General features: G+C 37.5%; 2 protein-coding genes across 3 annotated transcripts in view; both read left to right on the top strand.

Annotated features, from left to right (window-relative positions):
* LOC107682824 (vascular endothelial zinc finger 1-like) overlaps positions 1-10,989 on the top strand; it is an 11,982-nt gene extending 993 nt beyond the window's left edge. Inside the window, exons 2-5 of the mRNA XM_016478957.1 lie at positions 5,153-5,892; positions 6,733-6,802; positions 6,914-7,079; positions 8,119-10,989. Of these exons, the coding sequence (XP_016334443.1) occupies positions 5,153-5,892; positions 6,733-6,802; positions 6,914-7,079; positions 8,119-8,483 (1,341 nt within the window). The 3' untranslated portion in view covers positions 8,484-10,989. The remainder of the gene's footprint in view (positions 1-5,152; positions 5,893-6,732; positions 6,803-6,913; positions 7,080-8,118) is intronic.
* A 1,305-nt stretch (positions 10,990-12,294) lies between these two features.
* Positions 12,295-18,487, top strand: part of cuedc1b (CUE domain containing 1b) — a 29,080-nt gene continuing 22,887 nt past the window's right edge. For both annotated transcript variants that reach the window (XM_016478943.1, XM_016478948.1), the window contains exon 1: positions 12,295-12,551. The gene's annotated coding sequence lies outside the window, so the exon portion shown is untranslated. The remainder of the gene's footprint in view (positions 12,552-18,487) is intronic.

The following is an 18,487-nucleotide window of genomic DNA, read 5'->3' as shown; positions in this document are numbered from 1 at the left end:
CCATCCCCCCCCCCCCCCAAAATGATTTCTATGGTTCTCCTTAATTCCTTGTATTTATTTTTATTCACTGTTAACGCAGCTTCCCTTGGCTACTTTTATTGGAGGGAACATAGGGAGAATGGCTGTGTTTCAAGATCTTCTCAGCTGCCTACCTAGACATCATAATCGAATAGAATGTGCATATGATGACAAAAATACTGTATAGGTTCTTTTCGGAATTTCGAACACTACTATGATACCCCAAAATTCACTATTATGGTGCCCTAAAATCTCACAGTCGTTATGAACAGTCGTTGTTGATTAAGTTTGAAAACACTTCTTAAATGTTGACTTATTTTCTCTCTCCAGCCTTAAAAAGGTGTTCATTTTGAAATTGAACTGCTCTGTATAGCCAGCCCATGCTCATGCTGCTGACATCCATAAGCTTATGAATGTAATGATTGATATTGTTAAAGCATGCATTGCATTGGTATGTAAGTGAGGTGCAAAAGCTTTTTCTCTGATGCATGAGGAATCTGCATGTTTACGCTAATATAGGAATGCTTAAGTTATGGCTGCTATTGACAGCATGCAACTCTTTTTACCATTTATCTGATATGACCTTATACTTTTAACTTAACATAAAAGTAACAAATATTGTTCACTCTTATGGCGAATTCCTGTGATCTTCCTCATTTTGTAAGTCGTTTGCTGAAGGAATCAATGTGATTGCGTAGAGATCATCCACTTATTTTTTACATATTGATATGATATTGATAATGATTGTTTTTGTTTATGTGTTTAATAACTGATATGTGGAATCAATCTTTATACATTTATGTATTTCTGGTTTTTGACACAAATGATCAGACTACAAGTTATTGTTTATGCAAAGTTGTTTTGCAGTCTTATTTCTCACTTAGAATCAATATATTAAATAAGTTAGGCTACTTTACCTGTGAAAACTGTTGTTTCCTGTTGAATGCATTGGAATTACTAGGTGCTATTCTTTAGAGATCCACTGAATGATGCAATTTATCAGTGGAACCAATGGTAACATTTCTGCATTTGGCAGATGCTTTTATCCAAAGCTACTTTGCACATTTTTTCAGTTCTTGCTTTCCATGGGAATTGAATCCATGACCATTGTGTTGCTAGCACTATACTCTACTGTTTTAGCTACAGGAAAGCTAAAGAATAAGAAGAAAAGTATAAATATTGGTTAAATATGTATGTATGTATGTATATTAAGTTCAGCTTAGTCCAATTATTAGGAGTATAAGAAAGTAGTGACTCAAAGCCTTTTCTATTAACTTTTCCCTTGGGAGAGAAAACATTTAAAGCGCTCTACAGCTCTAGGCCTTGTTCCAGAAAAGTTTCCCAAAATGCATTTACTTGGAAATAGAAGAAGACAATGTCCAAAAATGTTGTTGTGAGTTAACATTAGAAAGGCTTATATCATCTTCGGTGTGCTTCATCATCATCAACATCCTCTTAACAATTATTTTAATTTGACATGTACTGAAACAATTTTGAAATCAGCTCCAACGTAAGATTTAGCATTTTTAGTTAGCATAGATTCATTGTTAGACACTATCTGAAACTTCCTTGACCACATTATGCATGTTTGTCTACAGAAGTAGAAGTCCTCAGAAGTTTCTGTACGCTGCTTACATCCTCCAACGTCTTGCATTCACCAATTATAATCCATATTTGATTTTCTGTAAGCTTTACCACATATGCTGATCCGGATATTGTCAGTAACGGATCAGAATTCACTAACCATTTGAGAGATAAACACAATGTTTCTTAAAATATTCCTCAAGTTCTTCCAAAATGCCTTATAATAACTCCCTAATATCGTTGTATTTATGAATTCTTTACACCTTAATAAACTTTGATCAGTTTTAAAAGCACAAGATCAGTTAATTAGTTTACAGACCTATTAAAACTGGTGTAAAAAGTGCTTAATTTGTTCTGCTTGATTCCACCCATGTGTTAAAGCATCTAATGAGACGACGGTCTAGCGCGTCACTCCTCATTGTTCTGCAGGTGTCAGAGGTTATTCATGAGCAAGGCATTGTCCGGCTCCCAACAGGCATCTCCTAATCCGTCTGCAGCAAACAAGAATCTGATTCACTGGCTTCTGTCTTTAGAGGAAAGGAATTCTTCTCGCTCTTTTTCTTTCCTTCATTTTTTTGACAGGTTACATAAGCAGATATGTTGGTTTTGATACCACAGATGTTTAATTTTGGCATTAAGCAATTTTTTTTTTCTATTTTACCAACAGGAATGGCTGTAATAGGCTTAAACTGATTTAACCGTGCATCTGCCATCTTCACCGATCACGGTTAAAGTTTTGAGGCTTATGCAGCAGATCAGAGTGTGTCAGTTTATATATATATAATATATGCAAACAATGCAGATTAACCTATGTACCAATACCATCATTCAAATATAGGCTCACAAATAATAGCAGCATATTTTAAATGCAGTAAGTTTGCTTCAGATTTCATTTTGCATTTAGTCACACTTGTCAGATTAAGGTCTGCATTTTGAAGTGCCTAACAGTGTTCTTGCATTTGTATGTGCACTGCTCAACCTTTATATTATCTCTGTTGGAGTGACGTCAGCCTTCAATGCAGATTTGTATCGAAATCATCCAAGCAGCGTGAAGAGCAGCCCGCTGTCACTGTTTGAACACTTGATGCTTGGCAAACTTGAATATGTCCAAATACAAATATACTCACAGAACGACTGCTAACAGTACTACTCATACCAGCAAATAGTGCTGGGTTAACAGTGTTCAAATCACTTAGCCCCAAAAGCAGCCACGTCCCATCTAATTGCACATTTTATAGAGCGAGGTCACCTAATCAAGCTCACAAAGACCTCCTTACGGGGCTTTTAGGTGAAAACGCAACCTGAACATCTCTGTTCTTACATACTTTTAGGATAATGTTAAGCCTGTAAGCTTTAACGTGGCATAGCGTTTCCCAGGCCATCGTCGGAGGCAGGTCCAGCCTGCAGGTCTCTCGTTACTGTTTAAATTTAAATTGCACGACTTGCTGTATTGTGATTGTTTTTTGTTACCTTGTTTATTTCACTTATGCTGGATTTTTCGGTTCACATTTTCAGAAATTTTAGGAAAAAAAAGAAAGAAATTGTCTGTAATCCAATTCGCTGTTTGTTCTTTAATTTATAATGATGTTATGTTGTGGTTTTGTGTAGTTTTCAAATTTATTTAACCAAATGGCCAACACTAAAAAAAAAAAAACATGAGTTTTTCCTCTCCTATCCATTGTGGTATTTAATAGTTTACCCTGCAAAAAATTATTATTCTCATCATTTTCTGACTCTTGTGTCATTTTAAACCAATATGAGATTTTGTCTTTCTTTTGTGGAGCACTAAACAAATTTAGAAGAATTTTCACACTGCCTGTTCACAATGAAATCGAATGGAAAGAAATGCTGTCATACTCCAAAACTGAATTACTGTAATATAGGGCTGTGCAAATAATCGAATGCGATTTTCATGCGCATCTCGTCCGTAAAGCCGGTTTTGTGATTAGTAGTAAATCTCCAGCACGTGCGTTCAGATGGAGCGGCATTTACTACACAGAGCCGTAGATCACTGACAAGCTACGCAATATCGCGTTCAAAATCGGCAATGAATCGATTCGATTATTTGTACAGCCCTACTGTAATAATACTGTATTAGTTGGATTGCACTATATTCCATGTTTTTTTTTTTTTAAGGATGTAAAGTAGGTTTTTGTCATGAACGGATGGTTTTCCCCTACACAGTAGCTCTCAAATGTAATTTCTTCATCTTCCACATTTTCAAACATGAACCAATCATGTTTAGTGCCAATAACATAAAGATTGACATCTTGTTTTGCCATGTTTGAATATGCAAATGAGATTTAAGAACTGCAAGAATTTATGGAATGCATTGGATATTTTTCAGCGCTTTGTCATTTTTGGTGCTTGACAACACGTCTTAACTTCACTTTCATTGTATAGTAAAATGCCATGTGAACATTCTGCCTTCAGACTTGCTCCTTTGATCATGTAGTCTCATCATGTGTGTTTTGCGTATGACATGATGTAAGTTTAGCAGAACGTCCTGAGCCTGTGAGGCCAGTCACATGAGGAACTGCTTTCATTATAGGCTCAGATCATTTTACATGCAGTAGATTTATGTTTGCAGGCTGCAGGAAGCTGTCAATTTATTTTGCAAAAGCGCTGAAGTCTCTGATATGATGCACACATGCATCTTGCCCTGACGTGATCTAAGGATTCCTGTTAGTCACACTGGGATTAGGGTTGCCAAGAATTACGTCTCTTTTTTATGCATCTGCTTTTTCTCCTCTTAAAGTGTGTTGCTTTTTATGGACCGTTTTTGGCATGTTCTCTTACATCTACATAATCCACATTCCTTCTCATTCTCTCTCTCCCTCACTATCTGTCTAGCTTTCTCACTCTCTCTAATATCTCATTGGTCATCCTGCACTTTGCTGAACAGCTGACTGTACCCCTGCTTAGTCCCAGTCAGGGCTTCTCTTGTTTTCCAAGTTGCACAGATGCCCTGGAAATGAGTCCGTTTCTATTTTTGCTAAACATTTAACACCGTCTCTCAGCTGATGTCGTGTCTACCTCATACTGGCCAATAGCAACACTGGCCCATAATATCACAGCCAGGCTTTTCACACAGCTCGGGCTATGAGTATTTCCTTTAAAAAATAAATTAATACATTTATTCAGCAAGGATGCATTAAATTTATCAAAATTGACAGGGAAGACATTTCTACTGTTACACAGGATTTCTATTTCCAAATAAATGCTGTTTTCAACTTTCTATTCATCAATTAATCCTGGAAAAAAGTATCAGCATATTAAAATTATTTCTGAAGGATCATGTGACACTGAAGACTGGAGTCATGGCTGCTGAAAATTCAGCTTTGCATTACAGGAATAAATTACATTTTAAAATATATTAAAGCAGAAAACATTGTAAAAATATTTTACAATATTACTGTTTTACTGTATGCTGGATCAAATAAATTCAGCCTTCAAAAACATTAAAAAAAACTTCACAACCATTTGTTTTATGTCTAAAAGCTTCAAAGAAATGTTCAACATGCTAAGAAGTCTTCTCTTTCTATCCCAGCATGCCAATGAAGCCCTCCACCACCAGCATCAGAACAGCCTGCTGCCGCTGCTCAACTCTGAGCCGCAGGATCAAAAGCCTGTTCTTCCTATCCTACTCGACCAGAAACCCCCAGTCAGTGTGGCTGACCTCCTCAAAGATAACATGGGCAGTGGGACGGGCAGAGGGGGAGGAGGTGGTGGCGGCTGTCAGGTGGTAATAAAGAAGGAGCCCAAGTCAAAGACGCCCTTCATATGCGGCTACTGCAACAAGGCCTTTCGGGACAGTTACCACCTCCGCCGACATGAGTCCTGTCACACGGGCATTAAGATGGTGTCACGGCCCAAGAAGACAACCACAGCGCCCACCATGGTGCCTCTCATTTCCACTGTGCCACGCGACAACAATGGCAACCCCTCCTATGTCTCTACAGTGGCGGGCATCCTCACCACAGCCACCACCTCCGCATCCACGGCCGCAGGTGTGATGTCGGTCCTGCCTCAGCAGCAGCCGGCCGTGCCCAAGAAACCCCCCAAACCGGTGAAGAAGAACCATGGGTGCGAGATGTGCGGCAAGGCCTTCCGTGACGTCTACCACCTCAACCGCCACAAGCTCTCGCACTCGGACGAGAAGCCCTTCGAGTGTCCCATCTGTCACCAGCGCTTCAAGAGGAAGGACCGCATGACCTACCACGTGCGTTCGCATGACGGTGGCGTGCACAAGCCGTATATCTGCTCCGTTTGTGGGAAAGGCTTCTCTAGGTAGTTTCAGCAAGTCACGACTGACTTTAGAGAAACATGTCTCATGGTTGATTTTAGGAACAAACCATTATGTCTTGAATGTCTTGCATGTCAAATCACCTTTGTTTATATCGTGCTTTATACAATACATATCGTTTCAAAGCAGCTTTACAGTAATAACAGGAAAATAGCAGAATCAATGATGCAAACTTCTTTAAAATTCTTCATTACAATTCCAAGTTCTGCTGTTAAGCATCTCTACATAAGACAGTAGTGTCTTAACATGCAATATTTGTCCATTGGTTATTTATCCTGAAAACGTTTCAATTTAATTTCACAAGCCTCCACAAGCTAAGCTTTTATGCTTGCTGTTGCCAGATGACAAAATTTCCAATCCCCCAATCTGCCCATTCGATTAATCTTCCCAACCTGGCAACCATCTCTGCTTTGAGGAAAAAGTACATCTGAAAACACAGCAGTTTCAGCGATTTCCTCCACAATATTTTGCTCAAATGAAAGTACGATACAGCCTGAAAGCTTCTTGTTGTACCAGTTTTCGTAATGTAAAGACTGTTAATTTATTTGAGAAATTTAATTCATCAGGAAACTAGATGAGGTAAAATATGCTATTTGAGTTGATGTTACCTTGATTTGTGCTTATGTGAAATTGCAATAATACTAATGAAATGTAAAAAGAAATGTCTAAAATGACAATCATGATTACTTGTGATTATCAGTTTAACCATTATCATGCAGCCCTAATAATAGTGTCATCATGCAGCTAAGATCAGTTCAAGTTTTATTCTTATCAATGTACAGTGATGTCATTTTTTTTATTGTATGCGATTTCCTCTCCAATAGGCCGGATCATCTTAGCTGTCATGTCAAGCATGTACACTCCACAGAACGACCCTTTAAATGCCAAGTAACGGTAAGACTGCACTTGCCTCTCGCTTTCCTGCATTCTCAACGTTAATTCCTATGTGCTTCATTGGTCAATCGCACTCCGTCCACACACTGATTTGTCTTTCTGTCACTGCAGGCCTGCACATCCGCCTTCGCCACCAAAGACCGCCTGCGTTCACACATGATACGGCATGAAGGCAAGGTCACCTGCAACATTTGCGGGAAGATGCTGAGTGCCGCCTACATCACCAGCCACCTCAAGACCCACGGCCAGGCCGGCTTCACCTCCCCCTGTAACAAAGGTATGCCAATTCTCCAACAATTTTCAGATGTCTTCTGGGATGACTTTCACACTGAGAAAGGTGCCACTGGTTTCTCTTGATCCTGCCAAATACATTAGTGCCTCCTCATTGTTTGCCACCTGTGTGATTTGATGTTGCAAAAACAAAATGGAATCGGCCTTTTTGTTCACTTTTCATAATATTCGGTGCTAAAGAGTATTTTCCCCAACCTGGCCTTTTAAGGTCCACAAATGTCAGCTGTCTAGTGTGAATGTTAGATATTCAAATATGTAGAGGTTAGGTAAAAATAAGAGATATTCAGCCTCAACTGTAAGGATTTTTCTTCAGTTCTGATGTTTACTTTTCAGTAGTCCTACCACATTATGTATTTTAATACTACTACAATTAATTTACTAGAAATACTTATATTTTTCATAAAATGTTACTTGTTACATTACAAATAAAAAAAATTAAACATTTATCTTTTAGAAACATTTTTCTTTAACAGTGTATTTTTTTAATTACTAGAAATATTTATATTTTTCAGAAAATTTTTGATTTTTGCCAAAAAGTCCACAATTTTATTTACAAAGAAAATGTAAACATTTTTCTTTAGAAACATTTGCCTTTATCAATGTATTATATTTACTAGAAGTATTTATAAAAAAAAAATAATAATTTTACAAAAAAAAAGAATTATTTACAAAGATTTACAAGGTAATGTTGTTAAGCTTTTGCTAAAAAAAAATTCACTGACACTTTCAAGACTATCACAAGTCATTTTTGACAAAATTCTAGCCAGCTAGAAAAAATGATGTTGGTGACAAATTTGCAACAGCAATGTGTAATACATCGCAGTAAACTAAATGTAAAAATAGATGTATAAGATCGATAAATGTAAAATATTCAGTGGCAATACAGCTACTAGCCCGAAACTCTCACACTGACCATAGACCATCTTTATGAATGAACCCTGATTTTTCTGTCTTGACCACAGTGTAACCATAGAAATCACCCCAATGTTTTATTCACTCTTTCCTTTTTCACTTTTTCCGGTCAGACTCTAACCATGTGTGCAACTCTGCCTCAGCCACATTAGTCACTTCTTCGACCGCGTCCAACACTATGGCCATGAACCGCGGCGCCATCAGCCACCCCGTCACCATCGCCGCTCAGATGAACATCACCACCAACACGGTCAACATCACCTCCCCCGTCAGCCTTCAGCACCCGGTCACCATCACTGCTCCCGTCAACATCGCCTCAGTCAACATCCCAGCCACGGCGCCCATGAACATCGCCCATCCCGTCGCCATCACCTCGCCCATGTCAATGAACATCACCGGTCCCCTCAACATTGCCATGAGGCCGATTGAAAGCATGTCTTTCCTCTCGCAGGTCCTGCCATCCACCCCGCCCTGGTAGAACCCAAAGTCCCACCCGCCTTCTCCTAGTAAACCTCATGTCTCCCGTTTTAGTCTTCCTCTCCAGCTGTGAGGGGAAAAAAAGAGCCTGGAGGAATGGCGAGTGTAGGAAAATGACAGTCCGCAGCTGCAAGGAATCATGCGGATGTTAGCTGGCACTTTGCGTCTCCTTCGTTCGGCTGAGAGATAAGCAGATTGTCTAGAGTTTAGAGACGGACAGAAAAAATAGTTATTGCATGGAGTGGAAGACTGACATGCTGTATGTTTGGTGATTTCACTTTTCTAGTGCCAGAAAATCCTTGCCAGTCGGCTGTTAGAAGCGGAGCGCGACGCCGCTTCATTGTTAGTGTTAATGGTTTAAGGACTTCGGCAAATATTACTGTGAGGATTTTATTTTTGTTACATTAGCTTGCTTATCAGTATTTCATAGTTTTATGCATTTTAATGAGTCACGTACAACAAAAGGGACAGTGGCTTCCATTAGTGGAAGATGAGAGCTTTTTTCTTTTTTTTTTCTTTTTTTTTCTTTGAGACTCTACAAATGAGGAAAATGTAGAATACGCTTTTAAAAGGCCTCATTTCATTGTAAGCCTTTTAATCTGTAGCTGTGTTTTTATTATTATTATTATAATTATTATTCTTTATAGCTAATCTTTGGAGTTGGTCATTCCTGATTGTAGAATAATTACGTTCTGTTTCAATAGCTGGGATATTCTTCTGCTTAGTGGGGTTGAACATTTACAGTTACAATCTTGCACTGGAACATATCTCTTTGGTGATTATTCTGACGGCAGTATTATTTTAGATCAAATATTTTGAGTGTTCGTATAGATGCCTGGTCACCAAGTGGCCGACTTCATCACTGAAAGGTCCATTTTTATTCTTAAGAGCATTTAGTTTTGTAACCGTGACGTGTCTGCTCTTCCTTTCTGAAGGACGAGGGCTGTTTTTCCTTAGGACCTTTTGCTCAGGAAATTTGCTGAGGGTGTCCCAACTTACTCTGCTCCTGTAACAGACAGAATCGCGCCTAACGCTTTCTTCCATACCTAATTTTCTACGCAATTAACACACTAAACATAGTTCCCTTTATTGGCGAAAACTGAGACGCACCTCAGAGGTCGAGGTGCCATATACTCTTCAGCCGTTGACGTGATCGTCCGTCGCAGGAGCAGAAAGTTAACCTCTATTGCTTGTTCGTTTACTCCAGTCACAGTAAAAACCAAAACTGCCTTCAAATTTTCAGGGTTTGTCATCTTGTTCAGAGTAACCCTGTTTAAAAATAACAGAATCGGCTTTTGCAGATATCCCCAAACTAGTTTTTCTCTTTGATTTTCCTCTCTGTGTTGGATATATAAAAGCAATACACCTTTCTCAGTCCTCCTTTTGACCGAGCCGGACAGCTGTCGTGTCCATTTTATGTTATGATATGGGGAAACCGATGCAAGGTATGTAGTCACACGTGGCCCTCTAAATTAGGGTTGCGTGTGCTTATGTGATGTGAATGAGTCTCGAACAAAGAGTAAAACCAGCTGAATGTGATTGTACTTTAAATGATGATGTCATAGCTACCACCGCCTGGGCGTAAATCGCCGGAAAAAGGTTTAGTTTGTGTTAACTCGCACCCCCAGCGTTGACCTGGTAGCCAAGCATTTGTGGTCTTAAGTTTGTATCACATGGACTTACATGTAGGGATGTGAAAGTTAAAATTGCTCTGGCCTTTTTTACGTTTTTGTTTTGTTTAGAGGTGGAGGTAGAGGTGGATTATTTCGACCGAGAACTGGAATTCGAGGAATGTGACAGAAAACACTACAAAAACAACAAAAAAACAAACGAAAGGGGTTTTAATTGTGCTTGTGATTTTAAATGTTTGTCCTTCCACAATGGCGTCACTTCCGTGCCTGAACTGCATGTCTGAAAATGCCACCGTGAAACACATCAGTCTTCTCTTTGATAAGACGAGCAGTGTTCAGCGATGGAAACCGCCTGGGCGGCCAACTGCAGTTTAACTGTTTACCAAATGTGTGTGGAGATTTAGAATCTATTTTGCATATGAAATATCAAGTTGCCATGTTTGAGGAATTATGAATTTGTTATTTTTTTTATATCCTATAAAGTATTGCTCATGAAGTTACTCCTTATGCATCAGTATCTTTTAAAGAACATTAATGGGGGAAAAACAAAAAAAGACTTTGCGTTCGGTTTTGGATTGGAGAGTCCAGTCCTTTCATGTCCTTATGATTAAATTGGCAAATCCATGTGAAGGCCAATGAATGTATATCTTTGTAAAAACATTTAGCTCAGAGAACGTGGTAGTTATGATAGACACATGCAAGGAAAAACACAAGTAAAATAACCTTTTATAAGACTTTTTGTATTAGAACATTAACATTGGTAATTTTGTACATATATGAAGACTAGGCTTTTTTTGGTTAGCAGAAAGGTGAAAACATTCCTACGTTTTTTTTTGTTTGTTTTTTTAAATGTATGTCGAATAATTATGTAAACCCATTGCGCAATGTTTTATGTGCCTTTTATTTGGGTTGTCTAAATAAAAGAAAACTGTCAAGTATGATTTGCCTCATTCTCTCCATGCTTTGCAGGGAATTTTGCTTTTGTCATTTGATAGATTTCAAATAATTGCTGCTCTTTTAGACTTTCTATTCATTTTTCCAGCATTGATAGTAATAATAAATGTTTCTTGAGTACCAAATCAGCATATTAGTATGATTTCTGAAGGATCATGTGACACTGAAGACTGGACTACTTTCAAAAACATTATAAACTAGTGAAAATGAATACGGCATACATTAGGCATCTGATTATAAGCAATAATTGATGCAGATATGAGCTTTCATGTGTCTTGTATATCTCACGTGAATGTCATATAGATTTAAATCCATCTCATTCGGTATTTGTGGATGTCACTATACAGAATGACAAACTATAATTCTCATATCTTGTCTGCTAATGCCATGATCAAATGGCTGATCAAAGTTGTGAACAATTTCTTAAGAGTTATTATTATATATTATTCTTGATGCATATAAATTAAGCAATTATACTAAATGTAAATTATACTAAGAATTGTGTTAGGGGGAAATCTACAATTAAATGCTCTATGTCCTTTGTTGTCTGCAATGTTTTTTAAGAATTATAATGCAGATAATCACTTATTTGTAAATACAGGTTAAGTACAACATTTATAAAATTAAGTATACTTATTGTTTGGAAATTATATGCATTTGAACACCTAAATACAATAGAAACGTAAAAATATTTAGAAGACTAAATTGACATTTAACAAAATATTCATATTCATTTTCAAACAGATATTTGGGCAATACATACACAATTTTTTGTAAATAATATACTTTCATAATATGTACAGGTAATTAATTTGTAGATTTAAAGGGACCAAAAATGGAAATTCTGTCATCATTTACTCACCCTCATGTTGTTCCAACCCTGTATGAGTTTCTTTCTTCTGCTGAACACAAAAGGAGATATTTTGAAGACTGTGCTCAACAGAAGTAGAAACTTTATACAGGTTTGGAACAACATGAGGGTGAGTAAATTATCCCTTTAAATGAATTACGTAAACTTATTCAGTCACATAACTTACGTAAAGTTATGTAAACGTATTCAGTCTTATTTTATTCATACATTTTTCTTCTTTAGAAATACATAATTATATTAATTTTCTCAACATTTCCCAGCCGCCTTGATGTCTTCTTACGTTTGACTCAGCAGGTGTAATTCCGCTCTCTGTCCACTAGGCGGCTGTGTGGCTCTTTGTTCCTTCACACCCAGATTCTGGCTGTGACAGATTTTTCCCACCTCTTTGATTCATCCCAACACACAACAACACGCTGCTATTTCCCTTTCTGTGGGATTTCAGGCGCTGCGGCATGAACGCACCGACCGGGACAGAATCTGTGTCGATAGAGATGATGCACGCCGACGTGTATAGTTTTTAAAATGCGCAAATAGTGTTTATTTTTAAGATAAAAGAGGAAGACGGGACGGATTGGGAACGTGCGCTGTGGCATTCGGCTCCTGTTCACCTAGAGTAAGTAGCTGTGTTTATTTTGATTTTTTACACTGAAACATTGAACTCCATGGATTGCACATTATATTAGCGTTATATCACAGGTATGTAACGTTAGTTTCTACACTGATAAAATCGCTATGTCGATGTTTTATGGTTGTTTTACACGTCTTTGTTTAGAGTTTGGTTGCTGTTGTTGAGGAGTGTGTCGTGAACTGCTGCGGCCTCCCGTCTTATTTACACTTAAATGCTGTAAGTTTATATATGTGAAAGGTAATTATGCTGTACTCGTGTGAGAATAAAGACTGAAGTCCACATCTTGGAACTGAGAAGCGCTGTCCTTCTGCCATTAATCTGGTTGGTTGTGTCTAAAAGCTCGTTCGCCGTCTACCTAGACAGCATTTTTGGGCATCATAGTCGCGAGCGAATGGAATTTGTTCTTCAATGGTCTTCATTGGCACGTTCGATAGCTTTGTTGGATTTGTGAATGAATCGTTATTTTAAGTAGGATCTTTTCAGTGAATCGGTTGCGAACCTGTACGCAAAACTGGTTTGAACGATTCGCTCACGAATCGGTTCCAGCGGTTCTCAACTCCGTGTCACTGCGAGTCGGACAACAGGCCAAGTCATTGAACCGAACACCATTTCTTGCGGACTTGTTCATTTCGTAATGACTGAAAAATGCCCAAACTCGCAAGAATCCCCTCTTTCGGAGATTGAAATACATTGAATTCTATTAAAACAAGCGAAATCTTTCATTAGAGATATGTAAATAAATTTTCGCAGTGTTTAAAGCAAACTCGCGGTATATTTAATTTTAAACTTATTTTTATGTTAGCTGAATCATGTCTAAAACGAACGGAATATGGACACACGCATTTACAATAACTTCCTTATTTATAACACAGAATGATCATTTATTTATAATATGAAATAATAATTATTCATAATATGCCATGCAACATGACAATGAACTGCTGAATCGCTTTGTGAACCAGTTAATTGAAACGAGCTATTCGAAAGAACCGATTCACGGAAATCCGGTTGTCTGGGCTCAATTTGCATAGGCTTCATAGGCCTCTCAGTCTGTGTAGACACAGTGGTTCAGTGAACACAACATATTTTAATTGCAAATTTTTTAGTCATTACACTTTTGACAGCTTCCTTACAACTTTACACTAAGGAACCAGGTTTAGCCCATTTAATAAAATCCCAGATGTGCTTTCTTGGCTGAGGCTGACATGCTGTTCCAACCACCAAAATAACCATTTTGTTTGAGGCCTTCAGTTTTTCCCCTTAGATTTCAGATCTGACAAACCAGAGGCCCATTCCAGTGTGTGATCACTGCACATCTTCATGTAGTACAAGGCATAGCATTCAAGAAGTTAAAGTAGTATTATTTGTTGTTGTTTTTTATTGCTTTTGCACAGTTGGAATTTGATTTTTAATCAACCAATCCAGCATATCTTTTCTTGTTATTTTCTGAAGTATAGTTTGTGCTTATGTACCTTGCAAGGAATCCCTACCGTCACATTTTAAGACACAAAACAGATGTGTTTGGCTTGTGAAGCACATTTCTGAGTTCAAAGATCTAGATGTCAGGCTGCCATATTCCTGGTTCTCGCAGTGTTATATATGATGAAGGAGGTGGGGAAGGTCTGTCTGTCGGACAGCTGGTGCCACTCCTCCCCCCTTAACAGAGTCTTGATTTGCATATGGCCACTGACCCTGTTTTTGCCCTTCTTGAGTATGCTGGAGGGGATGATGGACTCATTGTATCCACTTACACACCTCCCATTTTGTATGGCATTATCCCGTTGAAAGCTTTTAAGATGCCTCTTGATCCACCCCAGGACCTCAGGGGTGATGAGCTGGATGTAGATCGACCCCTCCTTATTGGTGATGTCAATACTCAGGTTGCCTACATGTGTTAAATGGCTACGTTGTACATTAATGAGTTTTTTGTTAGCATGTGAATAGATTGTAGTCAGAGATTTTGGTCAGACTTTTGGGAATAAAGTGCAGGCAGAGCAGCCAGTATTGCTTTGGGGTGTTGCGTATATTCAGAGAGATTAATTCCTGAATGCGTTTAGTCCCAAAAATAGCTCATCGCTGTTTAATGTGTTTAAGCTTCTGTATTTTTAAAATATGACCCTAGGACAACAAACTCTGAGGCGTCTTTCTTATTGTAGGAGGCATAATACAAACAACTATCATAAACAGATTAGTTTTGATAAACTGTACATACAAATATCAATAAATAAGCGTTTTAATGCTTCATGGATATTGGTGTGTAGTTAGTAAAACTGAGGAAGGACGTTTTAAATCTATTCTCCACTGTTTTTTTTTTAATAAAAACATAATGTTACAGCAAATCGAAATTAAATCAGAACTATACAACGTGCCCAGTGTAGTCTGATTTCTGAACAAATCTTATGTGCCTATTCTTATAAGCAATTTTAAAAGATGAGTCACCAGTTTGAATTAAATGTTGCTGAATCCATCAGAGCAATTAATGAATCAACATCTGATTCACTTTCTGAAATGCAAGTTCTTTTCAGTGATGTCCGTATCGAAAAAATAAAGCAAATTTTTTGCCAGTGTTATTATAGTTTGTATTATTATTAATTTTGTATATAACAATGTTGCTTAAAATACCTTTTTTTTTTTTTGCGTATTTTTATACTTTATATTCACATTTATCGATGTAGTAAATAAAACAAAAAAGATTATTGGAGTATATTTTACAAGAAAATGCTATTTCAGTTAACTACTTTTTTTAGTTAACTACAAACTACTTTTATCTTCTTTCAATTTTTAATTTACTAACAATTTCTGCATAAAAATGGGTGTTTCTACACCTTTTTTTTTTTTCAATTTACACTGCTATTGAAAAGTTTAGTTTACATTTTTAAAGAAGTCTCTTATGCAGGGCTGCATTTATTTGATTAAAAGTGTAGTAAAACACTAATATTATTACAATTTCAACCATTTTCTTATTTAATATATTTTCAAATGTAATTTATTTCTGTGATGGCAAAGCTGAATTTTCAGCAGCTATTACTCCAGTCTTCATTGTCACATGATGCTTCAGAAATCATTCTAATATGCTGATTTGATGCTCAAGAAACATTTCTTATTATTATTAATGTTGAAAACAGTTGTGCTGCTTAATATTTTTGTGGAAACCATGATACATGTATTTCAAAACAGAACATTTATTTGAAATAGAAATCTTTTATAAAATAGAAACATTACAAATGTCTTTACTGTCACTTTTAAACAATTTAATGCATCCTTACTTTAAAATCGGACTTGTTTAGACAGGCTGAACTTTTATAGACCTATCACATCTTTGCATTGACAATATGTTAATGTTTTTGAGTGTATAGTGGAAGTGTAGCTAAAAAGTGCTACTGTACTTTCAGAGGCTGTTCCTAGCAAATGTTTTTTGTTTTGGGTGACCAGGGGACAGTGGCAGACTTTTGTTCCTTCTGTGGCAGATGGCCCAGAAAAGGTCTGTTAAGATCATCACTATGTTACTGGGTTTATGGCGTTGAGCCTCAACAGATGCACTCGGAGGGGGTAGGGGCCACACTCTGAAGACCATCCAGCAGCGGGACAGTGGACATGCTAGGGGTTATAATTATTTTATTTTTTTTATTTTTTTTATTTTTTTTTGATTCTCACTTAATGATTAATTAGTTAGCCGTCTATATCCCTGTTTCTAACTTTAATTATTTACTGACCCACACGGCATCTGCAGAAAGCTCCAGATTTGTGCTTAATTGGAATGACCGTTAATAACTAATCTCTACAAATCCCCTGCCTCATGCTCTATCAAATTTTTTTTTGCTAATTTGATGATTTTCAGCTACCAATAACATTAGTAATTCATTTTTATTATGAAACTAGGCTGTTTCTAAATATTTTTTAATAACAAATATCAAATAAGGTTTTAAACCATCGTTATATTTAACCATGGTATTGAGGCTATGCATGATTGTACCTTTTTACATATCAATAAATTTATCATCTTTATTTGCATCCCAACTCAAATTCCGTGCTTTTCTGTCGAACTGGCATTATGATTATGCCAAATGCATAATATTATTAGTAGTGCTGTCAATCGATTAAAAAAAAGTAACTAATTAATCGCATGTTTTTTTCTGAGATTAATCGCGATTAATCCCACCTAACATTAAACTTTTTAAATAAACTTTAATATTGCAATATTTTCATATTTTAATATTTGCAATGCTAGGGGTGTCATAGTCAAGTCAGCCTTTTTCTTTCCACCTTCCTGTTTCAGAAACCCCAGTTCCCTCATGTTGACTATGGCTTTGGAACCAGGTCAGAGGAAAGGAGGAAGAAAGATGAGGGGAGGGGGATTGTCAAGCCCTTACGCTATTTGGTTCAGTGCCTGCCTGACTGATTCGAGCTCATTCATCTGACCTAGAGTCACAAATGCCAGTGCTTTTCCACCGCAATACTGTGGATATTAGCTCCACATACAAGCCTTTTCGAGTTGTGCTTCCAGAATGACTGCAGAAACAGCCATGAATCAAACACAAACTGTTTTGTGTCCCTGTTCAAGTGATTTCACCAACGAATGGCTCCTTCGCATCAATCCAGTCAGTGATGCATTCAGATAGACGCACATCCCATTAGAGATAGCAGTGAGCTACTCCCTTTCAACCATGAATTATTATACTTTGCAGACTTCACACTTCCTTCATTCAGAAACACATACGAGCACAATCAGCCAGACGTCACAGACGGCGTAATTGATTGTGCCTCTGTCTAAGGTCTGTTTTGCAATTAGTTTTGCTCTTGTCCGTCTGCCAAGGTGTTAGCTGACTGGCTCACTTGAGAACGCGTGGAGGCTTTCCAGTTTCTCCCCCTGTGGGTCCGTTCTGTTCATCTGCAGGCCAAACAGCCATATTTTTGATTCTGTCTGCTCCATTTGCCTTTTTTTGATTTGGAATATAATCACAAGACCTTATATTGTTATTGTCTATTTGTTAACTTCATTTTTGTCTGTTTATGCCATATTGATTTTGTACCCAACAGAGCAAGTGTTGTCTTTAATCTGTGTTTGACAGTTTGAAGCCGGGTAGCGTCGAAGGAACATAACGGCCTGATATTTGAGCATCCAGATTTAGCATTCTTTTGATCATGGCACACACTGCTTGGAAAAGATCTTCTTTCAACAAACCCATGTTTTTTTTTTCCTTCCTCTCTTCACTCTTGGTGAAAGAGTGCTTCTCTCACTTCTGTTTTTTTTTTCCTGATTTGCTAGCCTGTTTGTTATCTTTTTTTTAGCTTGTGCTGATTTTGCCAAATAGTTTCCCATCTAAAAAGTGGCTTAGTCTCTTTGAATGTCTTTGGGTTCCTCTGCATTTTTTGAATGATTTTAAACCATACTCTCCCACTCTTATATTGAGGCACTTTGACGTTATTAGAGCTGTTAAATATTGATCACAGCGCACACTTGAGGAATCATTACATGAAAGCTTGCATGCCAATAAGGCGTTTTATTCTCCTTTGAAGTCCTTCAGCCTTACAGCATTTGGCGGTCTGTCAGATTTACCATTATTAATGCAAAGTGAAACCTGTTTCTGAAAAAATAACTTCTTGATAACGCCATGGACAAGGCTTGTGAAAACACAACCTGCAGGCTTTAATTGTCCTTTATCAGCTGTCAAAACAAGTTGAGTGCAACCAGTTCAGTGCTCACAATCAGGAGGGCTGGAGACACTGTGACAGGGCCATGGTGCACTAATGTGGGTCAACACCCAAAATGTCTCATTGTTTCCTTGACTTATCATTGCCTTAGAATGTGCCTGTTTTATATGTGGGTAATTTCTACTTTGTAAGTAGCATTGAAAATTTTGGCAAATTGTACATTTACATTTATTTACTTTTTATTAATTATTTTTTCCAATGTTAAATTC

Source organism: Sinocyclocheilus anshuiensis, unplaced genomic scaffold (genome assembly GCF_001515605.1).
Source record: "Sinocyclocheilus anshuiensis isolate Anshui unplaced genomic scaffold, SAMN03320099.WGS_v1.1 scaffold1170, whole genome shotgun sequence".
Taxonomy (NCBI): domain Eukaryota; kingdom Metazoa; phylum Chordata; class Actinopteri; order Cypriniformes; family Cyprinidae; genus Sinocyclocheilus; species Sinocyclocheilus anshuiensis.
Note: the sequence above shows the minus strand (reverse complement) of the source record. Positions and strands in the feature narration are given on the sequence as shown.